This window comes from Nilaparvata lugens, chromosome 3 (assembly GCF_014356525.2).
Source record: "Nilaparvata lugens isolate BPH chromosome 3, ASM1435652v1, whole genome shotgun sequence".
Lineage (NCBI taxonomy): Eukaryota > Metazoa > Arthropoda > Insecta > Hemiptera > Delphacidae > Nilaparvata > Nilaparvata lugens.
This window is the reverse complement of record NC_052506.1, coordinates 98,513,838-98,539,745: the sequence shown is the minus strand read 5'-3', so window position 1 is coordinate 98,539,745 and position 25,908 is coordinate 98,513,838. Positions and strand designations below refer to the sequence as shown.

The 25,908-nt window shown below is 35.0% G+C and overlaps 1 protein-coding gene across 2 annotated transcripts in view; it reads right to left on the bottom strand.

The window, feature by feature from the left end:
- Positions 1–25,908, bottom strand: part of LOC120348836 (beta-1,4-galactosyltransferase 4-like) — a 48,584-nt gene that overhangs the window by 7,498 nt on the left and 15,178 nt on the right. Inside the window, exon 5 of one of the 2 annotated variants that reach the window (XM_039425257.1) lies at positions 10,619–10,834. The exons of the other annotated variant lie outside the window; for it this stretch is intronic. Coding sequence (XP_039281191.1) covers positions 10,619–10,834 — 216 coding nt within the window. The remainder of the gene's footprint in view (positions 1–10,618; positions 10,835–25,908) is intronic. 2 annotated transcript variants of the gene reach the window in all.

Here is a 25,908-nt window from a genome sequence, read left to right as displayed (position 1 = left end):
CTGACTGGTCTGATATATAAAGTAAAAAAGAACCAGCTAAAGATTTGTTTTCATATTTCTTTTCAAAATTCTTAAGAATATTCAACTATAACATTCCTGAAAGAGCTTGTAAAGTTTCCTACAATAGAGGCAAGCAGAATAAGAAAAACAGTTGGTACAGTTCACAGTTGGCAGCCCTAAAGCAGTGAATGTTTTTACTAATGAGTCTAAATGATAAGTTCAAAACTGCCAAAACAAAATCTGCTTATATAGAATGTAGAAATAGTTATAAGAAATCAATAAGAGAAGCAAAAAAAATCTATAACGCTGAATACATTGAAAAATCAAAAAACATGTGTCAGGCTGCATGGAAAATTATAAACACAGTTGCTGATAATAATGTTGATGCTAGAAAGAGTGTTCCTCTGCATCCAGATGTTCTAAACAATTATTTTTTTCAGTCTGTTGAAGATATTCAAGACTCATTGAATGGACCAGGTAGATTGTCATTGGATCTAGAATCTGTTAAGGGACCCAGTTTGACTGCTAACTTTAATTTCTGTGAAGTGCTCCCTGAACATGTGTCAGACATTGTCAAAGGTTTTAAATCTTCTAATAGCTGTGATATTCACGGCATGTCTGTCAACTTATTAAAGGAGGTGATAGATAGTTTTGTGAAGCCTCTTACACATTGTCTAAATAAATGCTTAGCGGAAGGAGTATTTCCAGAGGAGCTCAAGAAGTCGAGGGTGGTGCCTATTTACAAAAAGGGTGTTAGAGATTGTCCAGGTAGTTATAGACCAATATCCATTGTACCTGTTCTAGCAAAAATACTTGAAATTATAGTATATAATCAACTGTCTGAACATTTTGAGCGTTTAAATATCATAGCACCTTCTCAATTTGGCTTTAGAAAAAATAAATCTACTGTAGATGCTCTTCTCAAATTAACTAAGAGTGTATTGCAAGCATTTGAACAGGGAAACTATGCTCTGGACACCTTCTGTGACATAAGTAAGGGATTCGACTGTGTTGATCATACGATTCTTTTGGAAAAGATGAGCTATTATGGAACAGGTCAGAATGCTCTCAAATTTTTAAAGTCCTACCTAATGAATCGTAGTCAACTAGTAACTGTAGGTAGCATTAGCAACAAGTCGTCGTTGTTGAAGGTTGAGTGGGATGTGCCACAAGGCTCGATACTTGGTCCTTTCTTATTTTTGGTTGCGATCAATGACATTTCAGCTTTTGTTAAGACTGATACAATTTTGTATCAAAAAATACCAGGAAAGCAAACACACTACGGTATGGAAAAAGCATCTCTATGGTTCAATGCAAATAGCTTTGTTCTTAATAACAGTAAAACTGAACAACTTAATTTTTATTTAAAAAGAGGACCTCCAGTGAATAATCCAGAAAGTGTGAAATTTTTAGGGATTCATATGGACTCAAAGCTCACATGGGAGCCACATATCAAATATGTCAGCTCAACGCTTAGCAGAGTAATTCATTTGCTCAGAAGTCTATCCGGTGTAGTACCTATGAAATATTTAAGAACGGCCTATTTTTCTTTCTTTCATAGTATAATATCTTATGGCCTCATCCTTTGGGGTAATGCTTCTCAGATCAATGATGTTCTACTCATTCAAAAGAAAGCTTTAAGAATTATAACTAACTCATCATATCTTGAGCATTGCAAACCATTGTTCATTAATCAAAAAAATCCAACTGTGATAAACTTGTATGTATATTATGTCCTAATTTATACTCATAAGAAGTCTGCAGTTAAGAAGTGATGTTCATTCAATTAACACTAGGTACAGAAATCGCATTGATATACAGCACCAAAGACTGACAAAATCTCTTAATAGTTTTGAGATCACAGGACAAAAACTGTTCAACAAACTGCCTTCCCATTTACATAATGTGTCACAAAAGATATTTAAACAAAAGATATATAGTTGGCTAGTATTAAATCCGTTTTATAAATTGACTGAATTCGATGAGTGCCTAGTAAATATATGTTACTAAATTAGTACCTGTCTATAAGTGTTGGTTAGTCTGATTATCTTGTTATCTAAATTCAACTTCTCTTCATCACTCAACTGTGATACTATAGTAGAAACGTCCAAATGTATTTATTGTTGTTGTTATTGTATTTGTTAATATTAACCATCATTACATGAGCATTGTGTATATACTACTGTAGAAGTGTGTGACTTGAACTTATCGTTGTTATGTTATATATTGACGTTGTTATGTTATATATTGACGTTGTCTATGCTGTAAAGGCTTTTCGACAATAAAATTTTATTTATTTATTGTCATCACATTATGATCTCGCACCATTATATAAGTTCATTAGATCATGTTCTATGAGAATCACCCGTTAGATGCTCTTAATTTAGTGGAGAGGCGCGCATCAGAACACCTCACGGATCAAAATTTCAAACACTCATAACTTTAGACACAATGATCGGATCTCATTGTACCACAGTTCATTCTTCTCTGCTCACCAAGAAGGCTCAAAATCATGCACCATTATTCGAATTCGATCGAAAAATATAAAATTCATCCTTGAGTGTAGTTTAACCAGTATTTCAATACACAAAGAAATGACCAATAATTTAGAGCTATATGTATCTCGGTAACCCATTATTATAAATAAGGACTTGATCTTGAGTTTTAGAATTGAATTTTCTCCTCTTTTAATTGCTGTAAATGGAAGAATATGATCGTAATGTAAAATTCAATCATTAAAAAAACTAGAAATTGAAGATACTTTCCTCATATCAACGGTCTAGGAAGCTCTCTATGATAGGAAACAGTGATTCAAAATTAATTTTAGGAAACTGAGCTCGTAGAGGATGGATTTGTCTACAATTTGGAATCAATCATGAGTTTCTATGATGTACCGGACTCATTCTAGAGACTCTTGATCGAGAGAAAAATCGCGAGAAAATGAGAAACTGAAATTTTTAAAATCGGCTGTAACTTTCTAATGAAGCTGGAATCGAAACTATTATCCAATGTACCGTTGTGGGAAAAGAAAATATACTTATCCACATCCACATTTTGAAATTTAATCCGAAGTATTTCACAAGATACGCAGCTTTGAATATGGAAATTGGTCATTTTTTAGTAAATTGAAATACTGGTTAAAATACACTCAAGGATGAATTGTCTATTTTCTAATCGAATTTCACTTATGATGCATGATTTTGAACCGCCTTCATGTGCTGTGCTACATTGAGATCTGATCATTATATCAAAAGTTATGATTGTTTGAAATTTTAATTCTTGAGGTGTCCTTAGGCTCGCCTCTCCACTAAATTAAGAGCATCTAACGGGTGATTCTCATAGAACATGATTTAATGAACGTATATAATGGTGCGAAATGTGGATGTGATGACAATAGAGTTGCTGATGATGATTAAACCTAAAACTTGGGTGTTTTTCAAAATACAAGGATCATTGTTGTCAGGTTTACCTGGAAATTCATATGAGTTAGAGCAATCTACCTGTAGAGCACAAAATTACGCTCAGATGAATCTTGAATTATACGTACATTTAAATGTAACAATTGGATGATATTGTTGATCAAAAATTAAAATCATAGCATAAAATCTTTCTTAAATTTTACTCATTTTAGTAAAATTGTAACTCATTAAAGATAGAAAGTCCCAAATGATCTCATTTTATTAGGAATTTCATAATCTAAATAAAAAACGAGAGCAAATTTTTCTGATCGATTACAGGATTTGGCGGAAATAACTAAAAACTAGAAAATAAGCCGAAAATAAGAGGTTTTTGGGTCACACTGTAACTAGCACAAGGGGAATTTTCCATGAAGTACTTGGTTCTGGATTTCTCTAATGTATCCAAACAATATTTTTAAAAATCAGAACTACAATTTAAAATGCAAGCACCAATGTATAATATAGTGACTGGACTACTATTGTAGTTACAGAAAAAAGTATCATGACCTTGACATTCAAATGAACAAATTCATTTTGATAATGTAATTATTGTTTGTTGTTGGTTATCCATCTTGTTTTCACTATTATTATTACTATTAAATTTTGTAAAACTTCAAAGTGAAAAAACACTCACATTCTTTGATTATGGCCACATCAAAGAATGTGAGTGTTTTTTACTTTCCTTGCCCTACTACCATAGGTAAGGAAAGTATTGCTTTCCAAAAAAATTACTTACTCACTCCGTGGTGCTACAGCCCGTTTAGGGCCTTGACCTCCTCTATGATGCCTTTCCATTCCTCTCTGTTGCCAGTTCTTCTTCAACCTCGGACACCCAGCCACCTCAAATCTTGTTCCACATCTTCTAGCCAGCGTTATCGTGGGCGTCCTCGTAGTCTCCTTCCTCCTGGATTTTCTCTGAAGACCTTCTTTACTGCTCTTGAGTCACTCATCCTTTCTACGTGACCTAATCAACTCAGTCGCCTGTATTTTATTTCGTTAACAATTTATGTTTTTTGGTATAGGTCATGTAACTCTTGATTTGTCCTTATTCTCCACACCCCATTGTTACAGACTGGTAGGTAAATCTTTCTCAATACTTTCCGTTCCCAAGTACTCAAGAGATCTTCATCTTTCCAGGCACGGCCCTAGGGTCTTTGCCGCCCTGGGCGAGATCGGCAACTGCCCCCCCCCCTAAAGTATCCCGTCATTAATTTTCAATCCCGGGTTCCACCCCTCCTTGAGCGATCGCCTAACGCCGGTTACACATTGGGCGGTTTTTGCCGGGGCGGTAATTTCGCCATCGCCCACGTTCGAGCAGTAGTCTATGGACTTGAATGGAAGCTTACACATTGGGCGGCAGAAACGCCGCGTGGCTATATTGCCGTTGGCGGCAGCTGTGCAGCCGTCCACTGCCACTGCGGCTGGCGGTGTTTTTGCCGCTCTTGTCTACGCAGTGGCGTACGTGACCAAATGGGCGTTAACACATTTGGCGGGTGTCTACCGTCGCCGCTGATCAGTCGTCTTACCCAGTTGCTCCAAGTCAGAGGTCTTTGAAAATCAGCCTTTTAATTTGTGTCTTGTTGTAAAGTTTGTAAGTTGTTTATAACATTTATTTTTTGTTTTAAGTGTTTGTGGTTGACGAGTGTGAGAAAATGAGTAAGTTAATAGACAATGAGTTTTTAATATCATTTGTAGAACAGATGCCAGTTTTGTGGGACAAAACCCTCGACATATTTAAGGATCGAGATGCAACAAGGAATGCGTGGAAGGATGTGTGTATGGAGATTAGGGGGGATTTTGAAACTCTGGATGACAAGGAAAAAACTGTAATATGTTGTATATCGCTGTTGATTTAATAAAAACGTTCATTTCAATGAATCCAAGCAAGGCGATTTCTCTGCTGTCTTCTTTTTCTTCGATGGCACAAAAAAAGTGGTAGAAGTTGTTGCCTTTCCATTTTAAGTTGAACACTTAATAATATATACTTTTGAAAAGTGTGCAAAATACAATTAACTGAACACTCATGAAACAGAGAAATCACAACACATTTGCGATGAAGAACTACAAGAATTATTTTGGCTACTGATCATACGTGGCGGTAATTTTGCCGCTTGATGTTTGGCGGTATTTTTTCCGCTGAATGTGTAAGCTCGACTTTTTTTTCTAGGCGGCGACGGCAGTTTCGCCGCCGCGGCAGAAACCGCCCAGTGTGTAACCAGCGTTACTATTGTGTCTCCGCTGTGATGCGACACCACAGAGTCTCAGTAAACTCTAAAAAATTATGTTCAACAATATTTATTGACATTTATTGGGGAACAGTAAATTCCAGTCAATATGGACATAAAAATGGGGGTTTGCTTACAATTTATATTGTAGTTCTGATTTTTAATATTTTATTTGGATACATGAGAGAGGCTCAGAACCAAATTCTTCATGTAAAATTCCCTTGTGCTAATACAGAGTGGCCCAAAAAGTTTGTATTTTAGGTTAATTTTCCAGTTTTCAGCTATTTCCAGCAAAATCAGTGATCGGACAGAAAAATAATTGCTCTTGCCTTTTTTAAGATCATAAAATTCTGAATGAAATGATTCTGATTCGAAACTCTCTATCTCCAATGAGTACTGAGTTATGATTTTTCAAATATGAGTATATTTTAAGAAAAAAAAAATCAATTTTGATCATATTAAGTATTTGATCAATGATATATCCCGATTACAATCTAGATGTAAAATTCAAAATCCCTCTGGGCGTAATTTTGTGCTCTGAAATCTGAGACTAGGTAGAGCGCTCTATCTCATATAGATTTCCAGGTACACTTGAAAACAATTGTATTGTGAAAAACTCATTTTTAGCTTCAACCATAATCACCATCTATATTGTCCTCACAGTGATATTTCGCACAATGATATAAGCTCATGAGATCATGTTCTATGAGAATCACCCGTTAGTTGGACTTCATTTCAGTATTTCCTAGTGGAGAGGCGCGCGAGGACACGATCAAGGATCGCTTAAGGATCAAGCTATCAAAATGAGAAAGTTTTCTTAGGAAAACATTTTTCTTTCAATCATTACTTTCTGAGACATGAGCGCCTAAAGTTGAAATTTTTGGGACAGAACATTTCAAATTCGGTACGAGATGAATCCATAAAATTCAAAGGATGAATTCTTCATGGTATTTTTGATTTAATAAAACAAAAATTTTCTGAAAATATCAATTTTTGAGAAAGTTATTCAATTTACTAAAAATGACCAAAAATAGTGTTTAGTTGAGTTTTTTTTTGTAAATTGAATAACTTTTTCAAAAAATTATATTTTCAGAAAATGTTCAAAATTTTGGCACAACAATGGACGTTGTTGTCATCAGTGATTACAGAGCCAAGGTATTTAAATTCTGCTACCTTTCCAAAAACAAAGTTCTCTATATTTATTTCTGTGTCACCTGCTTGTCGTGTTCTGCTGCTAGCCATATATTTCGTTTTGCCGTCATTTATTCTAAGTCCTATTTGTTCTGATGTTTCATTTAGCTGAGTAAATGCAGTTTCCAAACTTTGTCTATTTCGTGCTATCAAAACTACATCATCAGCGTATGCCATGCATTGGATCATCCTATTCATAGTCGTTCCCCTTGGGTTAATGGTGATCCCTCTAATAACCTTTACTAGACTTATATTGAAAAGCATGGCTGAAAGTACATCTCCTTGCCTGAGCCCTGTATTTGCTAAGAAGTCATTTGACAGTATTCCTTGAACTTTAACTCTATACCTGGTGTTGTGCATAGTCATTTTAGTGAGACGTACAAGTTTCAGTGGGATTCCGAGTTCTATCATGATTTCAAATAGCTCATTTCTTTGGACACTATCAAAAGCTTGCTGATAATCAATATACAGTTGGTGCAGATTTACGTTAAATTCGTAACACTTTTCCATGATGATGCGTATTGTGAAAACATGATCTGTACAGGACCTGTCTTTCCTGAAGCTGCATTGGTAGTCACCGAGTATTATTTTCATAAATGTAAGGCTTCAATCTGAAAGAAATTATTTTCTATAAAATTATAATAAATAAATAAATTATAGAAAGAAATTATTTTCTAAAAATTAGAGGCCCTATAAAATTGATCACCTCTAATCCTTCTTCCACTGGATTTTGATTCAACAAGTCGCAGAAGTACTCTTTCCAGCGGTCCATTATTTGCCTTTCCCCTCCTAATAAATTTCCTTGCTTGTCTTGACAGGAAGATGTCCTAGGTTGAAATCTAGCCTTCCTGACATCTCTTGCCATGGCAAATTCCATAATTTCTTCTATTTTAGCTTTTTCATACTGTCTTTTCTCTTGACGGCATAGTTTACTGGCATATATCCGTTTTTCTTGGAAAGTTACTGTAGTAGCTCTTGTTCTGCGACTTATCATTCTCATTCTGGCCACATTCCTTTCATCCAATGCTTTCAAACATTCATCATCCATCCATACATTTCTCTTGTCCTGTTTTTTGTATCCAATTGTTTCTTGTGCAGATTCTGTAACAACTTGCTTAATATTCTTCCACTGCTCCTCCACTGAAACACTCCCTCCACCTTGCATTCTCTCTATTTTTCCACCAATTTTTGACTGTACCTCTCTCGTAGTTCTTCATCTTTTATCAGTTTCTCACTGTCGAATTTCTTTTGGCTCACTCCTTGAAATTTCTTCATATTATTTATTCTTCGCCTGTATTTGATTTTAACAAGATAGTGATCTGTATCACAGTCCACACCTCGGTAACTTCTCACATCCAATATGTCAGTGCCATGCCTCTTATCAATTAAAACGTGGGCGATTTGGTTTCGTGTTACTCCATCTGGTGAGCACCAAGTCATCTTATGAATGTCCTTGTGCTTGAAGTAAGTACTACTAACTGTCATATTTTTGCCACTGGCAAAGTCTATCACACAAAGTCCATTGGCATTACTCTCTTCATGTAAGCTGTGTATGCCTATTACTGGTCTAAAACATATTTCTCTACCAATTTTAGCATTGAAGTCACCGAGGACGATTTTTGCATCATGATCAGGTACTTTTCTATATATTTCTTCTAAATTCTCATAGAATGCATCTTTATCGTTTCCATCGGCTTTATTGGTTGGTGCATGTACACTGATCAAAGTTATATTGAAAAATTTTTCTCTTATTCGTATCACACAAATTCTCTCATTGACAGCATTGAAATCCATTACTCTATCCTTATATTTTCTATCTACAAGGAATCCTGTCCCAAAGGCATTTTGCACATGCCCACTGTAAAACAAGGTATGATTTCCCAGGTCCATCATTCCATTCCCTTTCCATCTTATTTCCTGCAGAGCAGCAATTCCCACTCCATACTTTTCCATCACATTCCGTAGCACGGCAGCGTTTCCCGCCCTATTCAGAGTTCTAACATTCCAGGTGGCAAGGAATAAATCTCCGTCTCTTCTGTTTTTCTTACATTTTTCCGTCATCCTATTTCTGTCATTGGGTATCAGTTCATTTTTCCTTTTATTCCGGTCTGGTTCCAAGGCATTTGTAGGTTTCGTAGCAGTAAGCTTTTTGCAGGGCAGGGGTTGGGCGTAGGGCCCAACGCCCAACCCCCAATCTGGAAGACCAAGGTTCTCTGTTGGGGTTTTCCTTCCTTTAGTCGAAGGGGTCCCGTCATGAGGAGCCAGACACTCCCCTTCACCCCTTCCCAATTGGGATAGGATTTGCTGGTTGCGTAGAGTAGACAGCTTGAACTGTCAACTGGAGCATTACCTGGTATTTGATGGTAGTACCTATTTGACATTAGTACATAAACGGCTTAGGACCGTCTATGGTGGAGTTTCAAAAAAATTAAGGTACCCCAATTTCAAGTTTTCTATACGTTTAAAGGTTCCCTGAGTCTAAAAACATGATTTTTGGGTGTTGGTCTGTATGTGTGTATGTCTGTGAACACGATAACTCCATTGCTAATTAACCGATTGACTTGAAATTTTAAACTTAAGGTCCTTATACCATGAGGACCCGACAATGAGAAATTCAATGAAATACAATTCAAGATGGCGGAAAAAATGGCGGATAGTTACTAAAAAACCATGTTTTTCAAGGTTCTCTCGAAAACGGCTCAAACGATTTTCTCCAAATTTATACCATGGATAGCTACTTATAAGCCCTATCAACTGACATGAGTCTCATTCTTGGGAAAATTGCAGGAGCTCCGTAATATTCATGAGAAAAATGACGGATAATCACTAAAAAACCATGTTTTTCACAGTTTTCTCAAAAACGGCTTCAAAGATTTTCTCCAAATTTATACCATGAATAAGCCCTATCAACTCAAATGAGTCTCATCTCTGGGAAAATTGCAGGAGATACGTAATATTCTTGAGAAAAATGGCGGATAATTACTAAAAAATCATGTTTTTCACGATTTTCTCAAAAATGACTTGACTGATCTATTTCAATTTCATACCCTGTATAGTTATTTATCAGCTCTATCAACTGACATGAGTCTTTTCCCTTGGAAACAAATGGGGTCCACCCCATCCTTGAGAAATGGACTTTGTAAACTCCTTCTCGTGCATGAGGTAGGTAGGTAGACCAGTTTATAAAAAGAACACATAGTCAAGATATTTCATCTGTAGAACAGCTGTTTTGACGACTTTAAAAAAATGACGACTGAAAAAAATCATTGAATTCCACAATTTACACAAAGGAAACAGTACTCTGAAAAAAATTATATACGGTATACACATATACAGTAGTCTGATGGTAGTTTCAATTATGTTGCCGCCAATCGTCATTATGTTATTCCTCTATATTATTCTCGTTTAAGAATGAGGCTCACAGTTCAATGAGCAAGGAAAGTTGTGTGAGTGTACCACACCAGATTTTTCACTTTAAAGTTTTACAAAATTTAATAGTAGCAATTATTGTATAAATGAATAAATGAAAAATCCAATCAACTTCAACAAATAAAGCTCACAAGTGCTGTTTTCGGTTAAAAACTTCAAAAACTTTCTGTTTTCGTGTGGTGGGTTGAGTCGAACGGGGGGGAGGGGGGTTCTGGACGCCCCCCCAGGTCAGGGTCCTGAATCCGCGCCTGTTATAAACCGACTCAGTTTGGCTAAAAATTATAAAAAGTTGTAGTAGAAAATTTGTATAGTTACCTCTGAGGATTGATATGTCGGCGTTTATGTACCAGCATTGTATATCTAGCATACTTAGGCCATCTTGTAATTTTCATGTTGGCAGCCATTATTCTTTTTGCAGCATCATCATCCTCTCCTCCCCATCCCCAATACAAATTACTGAAGCCATTTATTCTCTCAAATTGACTTTTGGTGAATGCAACGACTCCACCAATTAATGTATTATAGGGGAGACTGAAAAAACAGTTCAAATAGCATTATAGTTATTTTTATATCTAGGGTGAAAATACTGCTTTTTCTCCCTGAGGGGAAAGTTTGATTATTCGCCTTGGGCAACAATTCCCCTTACGGAGAAAAAGCATTTTTCACTTGTGATGTACCCAAAATTTTTCCTCCTCCTACATTTGATAGAAACTGTAAATCAAATAACTTTAATACCATAACTTACGTTATCGGTGACAATGTTTTCTTTAACAACATAACCTGAAATCTAAAAACTTAAATCTGGTCGTCTGGTTGGCACTGCCAATTGTGCTATCTATCAGAAAAAATTGTAACAATAACTGTAAGACAATAATGTAACAATACTAAGAGTTAGTACAGGAAACTGAGTGACAGGAATAATAATGGAAAAATACTAAACATGCAGAACGTATTAAAAGTGAAAAGATAGGGAATAATGAGCAAAAAGACAAAATAGCAAAATCATTAGCTGGCGACTCCATTTTGCTTATTTCAAAATTGAATCACAGATGAAAAATATTTGATGGCTTGTATTTTGAATAGAATAAAAACTTGAAAATATGTAGGCTATTCATTTTTTATCACCTACTAATATTATTGAGTATGTAATATTTGTTTTTAATAGCTTCCTAGAGACACGTATTATGGGAGATTACCTGAATAATTGTGAAGATTTATTTATCATACAAACATATTATATTTCATGATTTGATCAAATTTCTGGTTGAGGTATTGAATTCAGTTGGCTCAATGAAAATGGTTGGCAGGCCTGATCTGCTGGTGGAAGTGGTGTCAATGTCGTGTCACCATTTACTTGATAAATGATTAATAAATAATATAAGTTGCTAGAGGCGAAGACAATTCGAGTGTGTGTGGATTTCAAGTATATTTTGTAGTGCTCTGACGCAATTAGTGAGACTTTTGTATTTTCTAAACATTCATGACAGGCGTTTGAATTTCACTAGTGTGTGCGAGGTTAGGTTGAAAAACTTTCAGTGCAAGCAAGATTCACGTTGATTTTAACATTTAAATGAACTTTGACCTTCCTGCCAAAAACCTCTGATCTATAAATTTCCCACGCCTGAACGAAAAGATCCCATTAATCATCGTAGAGCAGCAGCAGAGAGTGAAAGATAACATTCCAACTCCCGATAAGAAGTGAGAATTTTATCTAAATCCACTGTGAGGAAAACAATAATTTCGTTATCTCCACGACCCCACAACACAAATATATTCAGGCTGTTGTTATTATTCTAAATACAGTACAAATACAGTTGCTATTACTCCCACGACTTCTCAATTTTTATAAGAAAGTGATTAGACAAAAGATATACGAACTATCATGACAATACTGACGTACAAGAATTCTAGAAATGGATTAGGAGTTTATTATGAAAAACAATGCTACAGGAAAAGTGATCCGCTAATTAATGGCGACGTGGTGTGGAAATGTAGTAATAGGGGTTGTACAGGTTCCATTACAACCGATGCAATGCTTGGAAACGTGAAAATAAGTGTGAAGCATGTCAAGCATACACTACCCCCTGTCACAACTAATTTCACAAATTAATGTTCAGGCAAAAGGGATATCAATTGAACGTCTGAACAAAGTAGTCAACAGAACACAAAGATTTTCACTCGACTCCAAATTAAATAGTCAACAAGAGTGTAAGCTAAATGATGCAGAGTGTCAAACAGATGATTGTATAGGTACACAAAGAGAAAGAGGAATTGACTGCGCGAATAGATGAGTTACTTTGTCAAAGAGATGCGCTTATCGAGGAAATCAAGAATATGAAAAGTATTAGCAGTAATTCATCTTTAAACCAGAATGATGTTGGAACTCAAATTGAACTGGACACAAATTCTCGAAGTATCAATACGCAAACAGACAACTATTATGGACTGACAACTAAAAAATGCAAGCCGGATTGTGACAGTTTAGATATAGTTGGTATCCGTGAACAAACAATAAAAATCTTAAATGAGAACAATAATTCTCTCCACAGAGAGATACAAGAATTAGAACTCGAGATAAGGAAAAATTACGATAGAATAAATTCTGTAATAGGAGAAAATTATAAATTGAGAGATATTGTCTCAAGTTTCACCAATCGAATCAATGATCTCAACAACAAACAAAAAGAGAAAGAGGAATTGACTGCGCGAATAGATGAGTTACTTTGTCAAAGAGATGCGCTTATCGAGGAAATCAAGAATATGAAAAGTATTAGCAGTAATTCATCTTTAAACCAGAATGATGTTGGAACTCAAATTGAACTGGACACAAATTCTCGAAGTATCAATACGCAAACAGACAACTATTATGGACTGACAACTAAAAAATGCAAGCCGGATTGTGACAGTTTAGATATAGTTGGTATCCGTGAACAAACAATAAAAATCTTAAATGAGAACAATAATTCTCTCCACAGAGAGATATAAGAATTAGAACTCGAGATAAGGAAAAATTACGATAGAATAAATTCTGTAATAGGAGAAAATTATAAATTAAGAGATATTGTCTCAAGTTTCACCAATTGAATCAATGATCTCAACAACAAACAAAAATGGAGACTCAAGAATTCAGACCTGAAAATTAATGGAACACAAGATTTGAAAAGGAAAGTATTAATTTTCTTGGATAGCCAAGGTCGTGATCAGGCAACAAATTTGAACAATACATTGTCTAAAGAGTTTTTGGTGTCTGGTTTGGTGCTTGGTGAAGCGAAAATGTCACAAATAGTGGATGCGGTTTTGAAAAGCAAAGAGGTGGCTAATCTGAATGTCGATGATTTCTTAATAGTTATAGGGGGTACAAACGATGTAAACTGGCACATAGAGGGAAATTGTAATAGAGCATTTCAACAACAATTGTGTAGATCTCTATCTCTGTCAGAAAAGACGAATATCATCATAGGAACAATTCCATATCGATACAATGTGCCTAATTCATCAAACATCAATGCTGCTATTGAAGATATCAATTCAGGGCTGAAGAATATTGCACGTAATAAAACGACAGTACTAGATATGTGGAATTTGAAAGCTGGTGAACACACACGACACGGATTACACTTAAATAGAAAAGGTAAATCTATAATCGCTAGAAGACTTAGAGATATAATAATGAAACCAAGACAAGTAACAGTAAATATTTCGGATATTGTCGGTGAGCAAATAAGGGTAACATGGAATGGGCATGAACTTGACGAAACCCAGCTAGAGTTGTGGAATTGAAATTCCAGTTGTGGAAAATGGAAACCCAAGAAACTCTAAAGGTTTTTTAGAGAAAGGACCAGTAGCCTCAATAGCAATTTGATTTACATAACAACTTCAGAAAAACAGAATGAACATGATAATTTCTTTAATTTGGTCCATTATAATATAAGAAGTCTAAGAAACAAGACAGATGAACTAGCTATTCAACTTGGAAATATAAGAAAAAATGGTAAAAAAACTCGGATTGACTTTTTGTGTCTATCGGAGACCTGGCTTCAGAATGATAACACAGTAAACATTATTAATTTCAACCTCATTTCATCTTACAACAGAATCGACAGAGAAGGAGGTGGCATAGCAATTTATGCAAGAGAAGGCATAGTGGCTAATAAACTTGATATTAAACAGACTGAGGGCAATGATTTCGAAGTGGCGGTAGCAGTACACATGAAATGTGCTATTATATGTATTTACAGGCCACCTAATAATGATTTCAAAAATTTTGCTGACAAACTTGAGGAAATTCTGTTTATAATGTCAAATATATTTGAAAGCTGTATAGTGCTCGGTGATTTCAATGTTGACTTCATGGTTGATTCAAGCAGGAGAAAGACACTGGAATCCTTATTTGAGGCATATGGACTACGAGGAATAATAAAGAGTTGTACAAGAATAACAGAGACATCCTCAACCTTGATTGACATTTGTTTCATGACAGCATTGGTTGAGGTTGAATATGTAGATATTATCGAAATAGGACTTTCTGACCATTGTGCTCAAGTTGTGAATTATTCATTTGGGAACACCGATAGAAGTGATGGATATCTCTTCTCATCAAGAATATTTTCAGATGATGCGAAACAAAAATTCTGCAAACGCCTTATGGAGGTAGACTGGTCAACGGTGATTAATAATGGAGATTGTGTTGATGAAAAATTCAATCATTTCTTGAGTATGTATTGTGCAGCATTCAGTGAATTGTTCCCAATTGTTTATCAGAAGAAGAAAAATGACAAAAATAAAATAAAATGGACATCACCACTACTAGAATATGCCTGTGAAGCTAAAAGAGACCTTCTACTACTTGCGAGAAGATTTCCAACTGAAATAACGTATAGGGATAGACTGAAGGACTTATCACAAATGATAAAACATCAATTACCGTAATTCATCAAAGCAAGCTTATGCAGAGAGAATGCTTGAGTCGTCAGAGAATAAATCTAAACTAATTTGGAAACTAATAAAAATGGAGACAGTCACAAATACCGTGAAAACAAAATATCTGAAAGCAATTAATGGAGTTCAAATCGATTCAATTGTTGACATACCAGATATGATAAATGAGTACTTCATAAATGCTACCAATGAAATTCCTCAATCTAACGTATCTTCCAAGTCCTTACTGTTGAATGTTAAGTCTGTAGGCGCCACATTGGAGAGATTCCCTGAATTTACAGAGGACGAGGTTTCTACAGCTATGAACAATATTAAAAGCAAAATGTCGAGTGGAATGGATGATATTCCAAGCTGTATATTAAAGGAGTGTTTTGATCCAATAAGAAGTGTAATAACGAAGCTTATCAATCTATCATTCAGCTCAGGAACATTTCCCTGTCAATTGAAAGTGGGCAAAGTTATTTCCATCCATAAAAAAGGATCCACTTCAGAAGTGAGTAATTTTCGACCAATATCAGTCACGAGCTCATTTTCCAAGTTGATTGAGAAATTGGCTATAACTACCATTTCAAAACACCTTGAAGTTAATAGAATTCTCTCCTCAAGCCAGTTCGGGTTTCAACGTGGAAAGTCAACTATTGATGCCTTTAATAACTTCTTATGCCGAATATACAAGTCATTGGATGCTGAAAAAAAGGCTTTGGGTTTCTTTATATATTTAAAACAGGCTTTTGATAGTATTGATCATGATATTTCGATAGAAAAGATGCAACATTATGGATTTAAAGGCTCAGCATTAGAATGGTTGAAATCATTTACCACTGATAGAGTGCAGGTTGTAGAAATTGAGGACAGGAAACAAAAAGTGATGAATCATAAATACAGGTCGAAAATTTGCCAGATAAAAAGGGGAGTACCACAGGGAACAGTCCTCGGTCCGATATTGTTCTCATTGTATAAATGACTTACCAAGTAATGTACCTCTTGCCAGTAGCGTCCTATTTGCAGATGATGCGAACTTTCTTATTGTTGAGAATGATCTGCAGCAATTGCTGAGGCAGGGAGAGCGCATCACAGAAAGCATCGAGAATTGGTGTAAGGCAAATAAACTGAAAGTCAATGTCGAGAAAACCTGTTTTATGGATTTTTCTGTTAGTAAGTCCAACCGCCCGGAATTCTCTAATTCACTAAATTTCAAGTTGGATTCAAAACAAATCAAATCTACAGGTGCTCGTGGTCTTCTAGGAATCGAGGTTGACTCTGGATTGAGGTGGAATTACCATGTGGACGAGGTCATGAAGCGACTTAGTAGGGCAACAAGAAAGTCTGAACAAGAAAGTAGTATTCTCGGCTTATTATGGTTACTTTCAACCGCTACTGACCTACGGCTTGATCTTCTGGGGCTCATCAACTGGAATGGTCAGAGTGTTCAAGGCACAGAAGCGAGTGGTCAGGATGATGCTGGGGAAACCTCCTAGAACCCCTTGTAGGCCACTGTTCCAAAGTGCAAGAATTCTGACGCTTCCCTGTCTATACATATTCGAGGCTGCACTACATGGACTCAAACATAGAGCTTCCTCGGCTAGAGGATCAGATATACATGGCTACAACACGAGGTCTAGGAATGCTCTAAGACTAGATGCTCATAGAACGTCTTTTTTCCAAGGCAGTCCTGATCACATGAGCAGGAAAATATTGAACTCTCTCCCACCTGTTATATCTGAGATCGACTCTGAAGTTTTGTTAAAGATTAAGTTGAAGGATTGGCTGATCAAAAAATCCTTTTACAGTATATTGGAATTTTTTGAATTGAGAAATTTTTAAAATGATGTGTTTCTTGTCATCTTGGCAGCGAATTGAATTATTTTTTGTTATTTAAATATCTTAATATTTTTTCAATGTTATTTACCATTGTGACTATGTATTTGACTTGTGTCAATATTGTATTATTGTACAATGCATGACATCAATAAAATTGAAATTTCAATTATTATAAATAGTAGTCTATCATAGATCTAACCTGTCTAGTTAGTCTATGCCAGTATATTTACATGGGCACGACCTGTTTGAGTTATAATATGCTATCAAGTGTCAAAATGAGTATGTTCAGGTTTTAAAAATAAATTTCAAATAAACGTTTTACTAATAGTTTTGTTCAGATGATGTGGAACATCAAAACTATAGTGAGGTCCACGTTATAATGGCAATGTGTGATTTGCAATGGTGTTGCTATCCTTGTCTATCATTCAACAAAGCAGATGGCGCTATCTCTTTCACGCATTGCGATTTTGCCACATCGTTTATTAACAATGAAGAAATTCACTAATTGACAAAATATCTTATCTCAATCATGAAAAATTATTATTACATCTTCAAAAAATATATTTTCTTGACAAATGAAATATGATTAACTATTTTTCAACAATAATAATAATAATAATAATAATAATAATAATAAAATAATAATAATAATAATAATAATGATAATAATAATAATAATAAAAACCTTTATTGGTTCCCAACACTATACAATAATACAAAATAATATGTAGAAAGAATGAACATCTTTGCTAAACTGAAAATATTAAATAACATTACTGAATTAGCTAGCTTTTTTTCAAATAGTCCAAACTCCATTATTAGTATACAAGATTAAATAAAAAGAAAATGCAAAAATGTTCTTATCATTTTATTTGTGGAAACCAGGTCATCTATTGGACATAGGCCTCTCCCAGGTTCCTCCATCTATCTCTATCTTTTGCATACACTGCCCACCTATCCCCAGTCACTTTCACAGTGTCGTCTTCCCATCTGAATCGCTGTCGTCCAATTTTCCTTCTCCTCCAGCTGGGCTTCCACAAAGTTAGACTCTTCATCCACCTGCCATCCTCCAATCTAGCGACGTGACCTGCCCACTTCCACTTCAGAGTCTTGATAGTCTTCAGTACATCGTCCAATTTTGTTATCGCCTTGATGGATGTATTCCTAACTCTATCTAGTCTCCTTACATTCAGTATACTTCTTTCCATCGCCGTTTGAGTTCTTGCTATTTTCTGTAGTACTGCTTTCTTTAACGCCCAGGTTTGGGAGCCATAAATAAGTGCGGGAAAAACACAAGTCTTTAATATCTGTGTCTTCTTAACAGTACTAATCTCCTTATTCTTGAGAATACTTTTCAATGACCAATATTTCCTCCATGCAATTGCACACCTACGTTTCACTTCTTTGTCGGTTCTGTCAGTGAAAGCAATCAGTTGTCCTAGATAAATAATCTCTCTTGACCAATTCAATGAACAGCCATCAAGTGTTATGTCTACTGTTTCCCTATTAGTCATGAGATGCGTTTTCCCTGGATTTATAATGAGCCCCGCTTCCTCACATTCAGCAGCCTAGCTGGTTATCATGATTTTTAGTTCCAATGGAGATTTGGCGATGAGAACAATGTCATCTGCAAAACGTAAATGATTTGGATATTGTCCTTGGATATTCAAACCATACCTATCCCACTTGAGACCACTAAAAATGTTTTGTAGAGCAGCATTGAAGAGAGACGGCGAGAGTGGGTCACCCTGTTTTACACCTTTCTGAACCCTGAAGATCTCTCCTGGTGAATCTGATATTACTCGTGCTGTACTATTGTTATATACGTCCTTTATTATATTTAAGAAGGTTGCTGGATCATTTCAAGCGATGTGAAAAGGAATGCATGTTTCAAACTATCAAATGCCTTTTTATAATCAATAAAGGCCAAGTAGACACCTATATTGAATTCATCACATTTTTCTATGAGTTGACTAACTGCTTGAAGATGGTCAATCGTTGAGAATCGACTTCGAAATCCCGCCTGCTCGACTGGTTGATGCTCATTCATAATTGGTTGTAGGTGATATTGTAGCATTTTCATAAAGAGTTTCCCGAAACAAGATGAAATGCTTATTGGTCGATAGTTGTTGATTGATCTCCTTTCTTGAACAGTAGAATTATGTCTGATGTTATCCACTGCTGAGGTACCGAATGTTCACTGAAGATTCTATCAAACAGACTGATTATTGTTTCTGAAGAGATCGAGTACAGTACTTTCAGCATCTTGTTTGTTATCCTATCGCCTCCTGCAATGGTATTGCTTTTCAAAGTACTTACAACTGTCTTCAGGTCACTTCCTTCAATTGTTGGTACTTTTTCCTGCAAATTAATCTGCTCCAATACAACAGCGCTCTCAGATGTGTCCCGATATAGCTTGTTATGTTTGTTGGTTCGTTATTAATCAAACACAAAGTTTATACACAAAGTATTTATTAAATGAATATTATGCACGAAGCAAATATAACTATACAACTCATGATCCTGTTGAAGAAGTAGCAGTATCGACTTGTTACAACTCTCGATCAATACATCGACTATCGATATTACAGTATCGATAACTTCATATTATAACATCTCCCTTTTTAAACAAAACAAAATCATCTTATATATATATATATTTTTTTTTACTACAACATAATAATTCAAACATTTCTTACAAAACATAATCCTTTAGATACTTGGGTGCCTGTACATTTCTTTTAGGGCGATCCCTTATTGCAACACATTTTCAGTTTCATTTACTCTGCTATCATCATTGCCATTTTCAAATACGAATGGAATTATTTCATTTTCAGTTACATTCATTCTTACATCATTATTATTATTCTTTTGCAAATAAAATGGAGTTTCTGATTTGAAAGTATTCAAATGTTTTCTATTTCTTTCTACCCTTTGTCCTGACTCTAATTGAACTCTATACGATCTTGGTCTATCTGCCAATCCTAATACTAATCCTTTTTCCCTTTCCTTAGAAGAATTTTTATTTACAAAAACTTGATCTCCAATTTTCAATGGTTTTTTATTCATTGCTCCTCTATTATAGTAATATTTTTGACGTTCTTGAGTCTCTTTCAACTTATTTCTAACATTCTTATACTTATCTCTATTTACAAATTGACTCAAATTAGGCATTAAATGATTCAATTTCCTAACCATCAATAATTCTGAAGGTGACTGCAAACTAGCTGACAAGGGTGTGCATCTGTACTCTAACAATGCTAAATTGGGATCTTTACCATCATACATGGCTTTTTTCAGCATAGTTTTTACAATTCCTACCTGTCTTTCAATCATACCATTCGATTGTGGGTATTCAGGACTTGACGTTTTATGTACAAATTTCCATTCATTGACAAACTGCTTAAACTTAACATTATTCAACTTCATTTGTGGTCCATTGTCACACCATAAGATTTTCGGTATTCCATGCCTAGCAAAAATAGATTTCATTATTGTAATCACAGATTCAGTAGATAAGTCTCTCAACAATCCTATTTCTACAAACTTAGAAAAATAATCAATCATCAAAACATAATATTCTCCTTGTAGTTTGAAAAGATCCATTCCTACTTCTTGCCAAGGACTATCCGGTATTTCTCTACTTACAAATGACTCTTTTCTGTTGCAATTATTGAATTTTGCACATGCTTCACAAGAAGATATCATATTAGTTATATCATTGGACATTCCAGGCCAAAAAATACTATTCCTAGCTCTCAATTTACATTTTTCCACGCCCATGTGATTATAGTGCAAAACATTCAACATTTCTTTTCTCATACTTGTTGGAACAACTATACCATCATTTTTAAACAATAAATCATTAGCTACGGTATATACAAATTTTCCCTATATCTGAAGTAAGACTGACAGTCAGAAGGTACTTCTTCGATACTGTTAGGCCATCCATTATTTACCATATTTTCGACTTTACAAAGAGCTGGATCTTTTGCTGTTTCAATAACTAACTTATCATGATAATTTTGAGCAAATTCATTATTTTATGTCAATAAACAGATTTGATACTCAATTTCTTCACTAAGAGGATCATCTTCATAAGCAATGAAATGTGTTCTAGACAAACAATCAGCTATCAGTAAATCTTTACCAGGTTTGTACACAATAGTAAAATCATACTGCAATAGTCTCAAACGAATTCTTTGTAATCTAGCAGGACATTCACTAAGTGGTTTTTTGAAAATACTCTCTAGAGGTTTATGATCACATTCAATAGTTACATGCTTACCAAATATATATTGATGAAAACGTTCACATGCAAAATAAATAGCTAATGTTTCTTTTTCTATGATTGCATAATTCTGTTGAGTGCTATTCAATGACTTGGATGCATACTCTACTGGTAAATTATTTTGAAGTAAAACACAACCTAATCCATCCTTACATGCGTCTACAGATGATACAATTTCTTTATTTGGATCAAAAAATTGCAGAACAGGTTTACTAGTCGATATGCTTATCAACTCATCATATGCTTTGTCATGCTCAGAATTCCAATGCCAGATAACATCTTTTTTCAGTAATTTTCTCAAAATTGAAGTTTTTTTGACAAATTCGGGATAAATTTGGAAATATAGGTTATCATACCCAAAAATGTTTCCAAAGAATTCACATTAGTTGGTTTTTTCATTTCAATAATAGCCTTAATTTTCCTATCATCTATTTTCACACCATCTTTTGATATTAAGTGCCCCATGTAATTTACTTGTTGCAATTTAAATTTACATTTGTTTGGATTGAATGTTACATTATAGTCTCGAGCTTTTTGCAATACAACTTGCAATATTTTATCATGTTCTTGCTCAGATTTGGCATAGATAATCAAATCATCAATGAAAATGGATACACCAGGAATATCACCAAATATTTTAGAAAAACATCTATGAAACACTTCTGATGCTACAGATACTCCATAAGGCATTCTCAAAAAACAGAATCTACAATATTCTGAATTGAATGTTGTATATTTACTACTTTCATCACTAAGTTTCAATTGGTAAAATGCCTGATTAGCATCTAATGTACTAAACATTGTACATCCACCTAATTTCCTAGCTAATTCTTCAAATGTTGGTAAGTAGAAATGTTCTCGCAATAAATTTTTATTTAAATTCTGTGGATCAAGACAAATACGAATTTCATTATTGGGGTTTTTCACCAAGACAATACTATTTACCCACTCAGTAGGCTCAGTTAGGTACTTCTCTGATTATTTTAGCATCTAGCATTTTATCTAATTCCTGTTTGAATTTTTCTTCTAAATATACTGGAACTTTCCTAGTAGCTTCAACTTTAGGAGTAGCATCATCTTTCAGATTCAATTTACATTCAAAATCTTTAATTTCACCTAGCCCTTCAAAGATATCTTTATTTTGTTCAATTATACTATTTTTTGTTGTTGACACTGTATCCATTCTCTTAATTAAATTTAGTTCCTCACAACCTTCTCTACCTAGAATAGGAGGTGCTCTAATGTCTACTATTTGGAAAAGTAATGATTTCTTTACATTATTTTCAGTTTTACAAGGTACTTCACATTCACCAAGGACTTTTATTTTTGAATTATCATAGTTGAATAGGATATTATTTGACTTACTAATTGGAATTCCCTTTAATTTTTTGTACTCTGACTGCGGAAGGCAATTACATTGAGCTCCCGTGTCTAATTTGGAATTAACCTTTTTATTGTCATTTATTGTGATAGATGCATACCAATCTTTTCCCTTACAGAAGGTTAGAGTTCCACAAAATAAATTGTTTGAATTGTCAGATTTTGTACTCACCAGACTAACATTTTGTTTCTTACTTCTACATTTTACTGCATAATGGCCTCGCCGTTTGCATATCGCACACTGTCTATTAAAAGCAGGGCGATTCCGTTCAGCATGATCTTGTCCACATCGGCTGCAATCCTTAATAATATTGCGACAATTGCGTTGATTTCTTGCCTTGAAGCCATCTCTTGTAGGTTGAACTGGTTGGTAATTTCGGTTGACTGGATCACGTTGCTGGAACTTGTGTTGCACTTGTTCTGAACGATTTTGGTTAGGATTATAGTTTTTATTTTCCTCCCGATTCACAACGTTGATCGTGGTTGCATGTTCGTTTAGAGTCTTCAACTGTTCATTGGCCAGCTCTGCTGTACGACACATTTTGACACATTTTTCGAGTGTGAGGTCTTCTTCACGTAGAAGTTTATCCTGCAAGTTTTTATTGTTTAGTCCACCAATAATTCTGTCTTTCAATAAACTCTCCAGCATATTACCGAAACCACAGGATGCACTTAGTTTCCTCAATGATGTGTAGAAATCATCAAAAGATTCATGACTATTTTGGGTTCTTGAGAAGAAAATATTTCTTTCAACTGATTCATTGCTGCGCGGAATGAAATAATTTTTGAAAAGCTCCAAATGTCTCTTGTACGATTTCTTATCTGCTTCACTAAGTTGAAAAGTATTGTATTTTTGCAATGCTTCTTCTCCGATGCAATGTAGTAAGATCGCGATTTTAACAGGTTCATCTTTGTCATCAAACATAATCGACTGTGCCATGTTATGTTTGTTGGTTCGTTATTCACAAAGTTTATACACAAAGTATTTATTAAATGAATATTATGCACGAAGCAAATACAACTATACAACTCATGATCAGGTTGAAGAAGTAGCAGTATCGACTTGTTACAACTCTCGATCAATACATCGACTATCGATATTACATTATCGATAACTTCATATTATGACATAGCTCTCTGAAGAATTCAGTAGCATTTTCAGAAATACCTTTTCCTACAGTTACGTTGAAAAGTGGCCATTGCTGCACTGATTACAGAACGCAAAGAATCAATTTTCTGCTCTAGTGCGGGAAAAATTTTTCTGCACTCCAGATTTGCAACATGGCAATGCAAAATACTTAGTAGGTTATATGGAGCAACAGTGCAGCAAAATCAAAATGAAGTTGGTAACAGTGACTGGGCTGCTATTGTGAGCAGAGGTGCAACGAAGCACAACACGCTAATTATTATTCATTATATATTATAACCAAGGACAACTAGGACTTTAGGATTTCAGGATTAAGGTTTTTATCAATAATAAAATTACACAGAAAAACATTTGATGCATTTCAGGCAATTTTACCCACTTTTCATATTCAATGGTTTGAATAGTTTTCTTTAGTTTCATTTTACCCACTTTTCATATTCAATGGTAACTGTAGGAAAAACTTAATGTGAAATACGTGCGCAAAGTTCCTCTGCTGCACTCAAGAAACCATTCCGCCCTCGCCTACGGCTTGGGCGTAAACGTTTCTTTAGGTGCAGCAAACTGTCACTTTGCGCACTAGTTGCACAAATAACTATTCCTATTCCTTACAATCCTGCCAAGTCTATCTTTCCATTCTTTACCGTCAAACAATTGTTTTCTCAATTTCTTTGTTAATCCACTGGTGTCCAATACATTTTTTATAATTCTGTCTTCAAATAATGTCCTAATATCCTTTCTAATATGGTATCTTGCTAATTTGCAAAGCATATTAAACTCAATTCATTCATGGAAACTTTTGTTGTTTTTCTTCATTTCTTCTCTTTTAACAATCAATTCTTTAGTTTCATTGGTTATTTTCCTCATCTTTGTACTTATTATAGGTTCAAAAGCACTTTTTATTATGCTTTCCAATCTATTGTAGCTCTCTTGCAGACATGCACCTCTTTGTTCACGCCAATTCTGGAATTCTAATTCAAATTGTCCTTGTTCATTTGCTTTGAAAATATTCCCTACTACTTCTTCATTCCATTCTCTTTTTGGCCTCCTTTTGAAGCAATCTTTTGTCAATTCAATGGATATGAGTCTGTGATCTGTATAAAATTTCAGACTCCCTGAAACCTCAAACTGCTTCACAATTCCATTGTGCCTAGTCAGCACATAATCTATTTCATTTTTAAACAATTGATTTGGTGAAATCCAAGTCCACTTCTTACCAGCTCGTTTCTTGAAGAATGTATTAACTATTCTTAATCCTTGCTCTTGACAGAAATCCACCAGTCTTTGTCCAGCTTCGTTCCTTGTCCCATAGCCATATTTCCCTACTGTAAGCCTCTCACCCTCTTCCTGCTTTCCCATCTGACTGTTGAAGTCACCAATAATCAAAGTTATATGTTTCCAATTGTTTCTTTCCCTGCTTAGAGCTGCGGTGAGTGAATTGTAAAATGATTAGTGCTCAGCTTCCTCAGCCATTGAAGTAGGAGCATAAACTTGGTAAATATGTAACAGTTTTCCCTGAGTTTTCAACTTCAGCAATGCTATTCTTTCGGATATACCTTTGAACTCTACGATTTTCGTCTTCAACTCCTCTCTAACAAGGAATCCAACACCTTTATGACCTGGTGTTTCACCAAAATGGTAGAAAATGAAAGCTTTCAATTATTTTTTTGGAGTGTCTCCTTACTTCTGCTATACCAGGGATATCAATGCTAGATTCCTTAAATGCTTCCTCTAGTTCGATGAGTCAATCTTCTGTCTTGAGTGTTCTTACATTGAGTGTGCCTATAATTAAACCTGGGAGGTTTTGGTCTTGTTTCCCCTTAATGACCAGTCGTTCTGGGGAATAACTAAGTCCTGAATTCCTTACTTTAGATATTGTCCTCTTGTTTTTGTTGGTTGGTAGCCTGGTTTCCACATTTTCCTATTCATCCTGTTTTTTTGTTTCTTCTGATCTTGAATCCTCCTTGCGTTTTGCTTCCGATTGCTCGTTTTGACGGTCTTCTTCTTTAGTTTTATCAATATTCTTTGTTA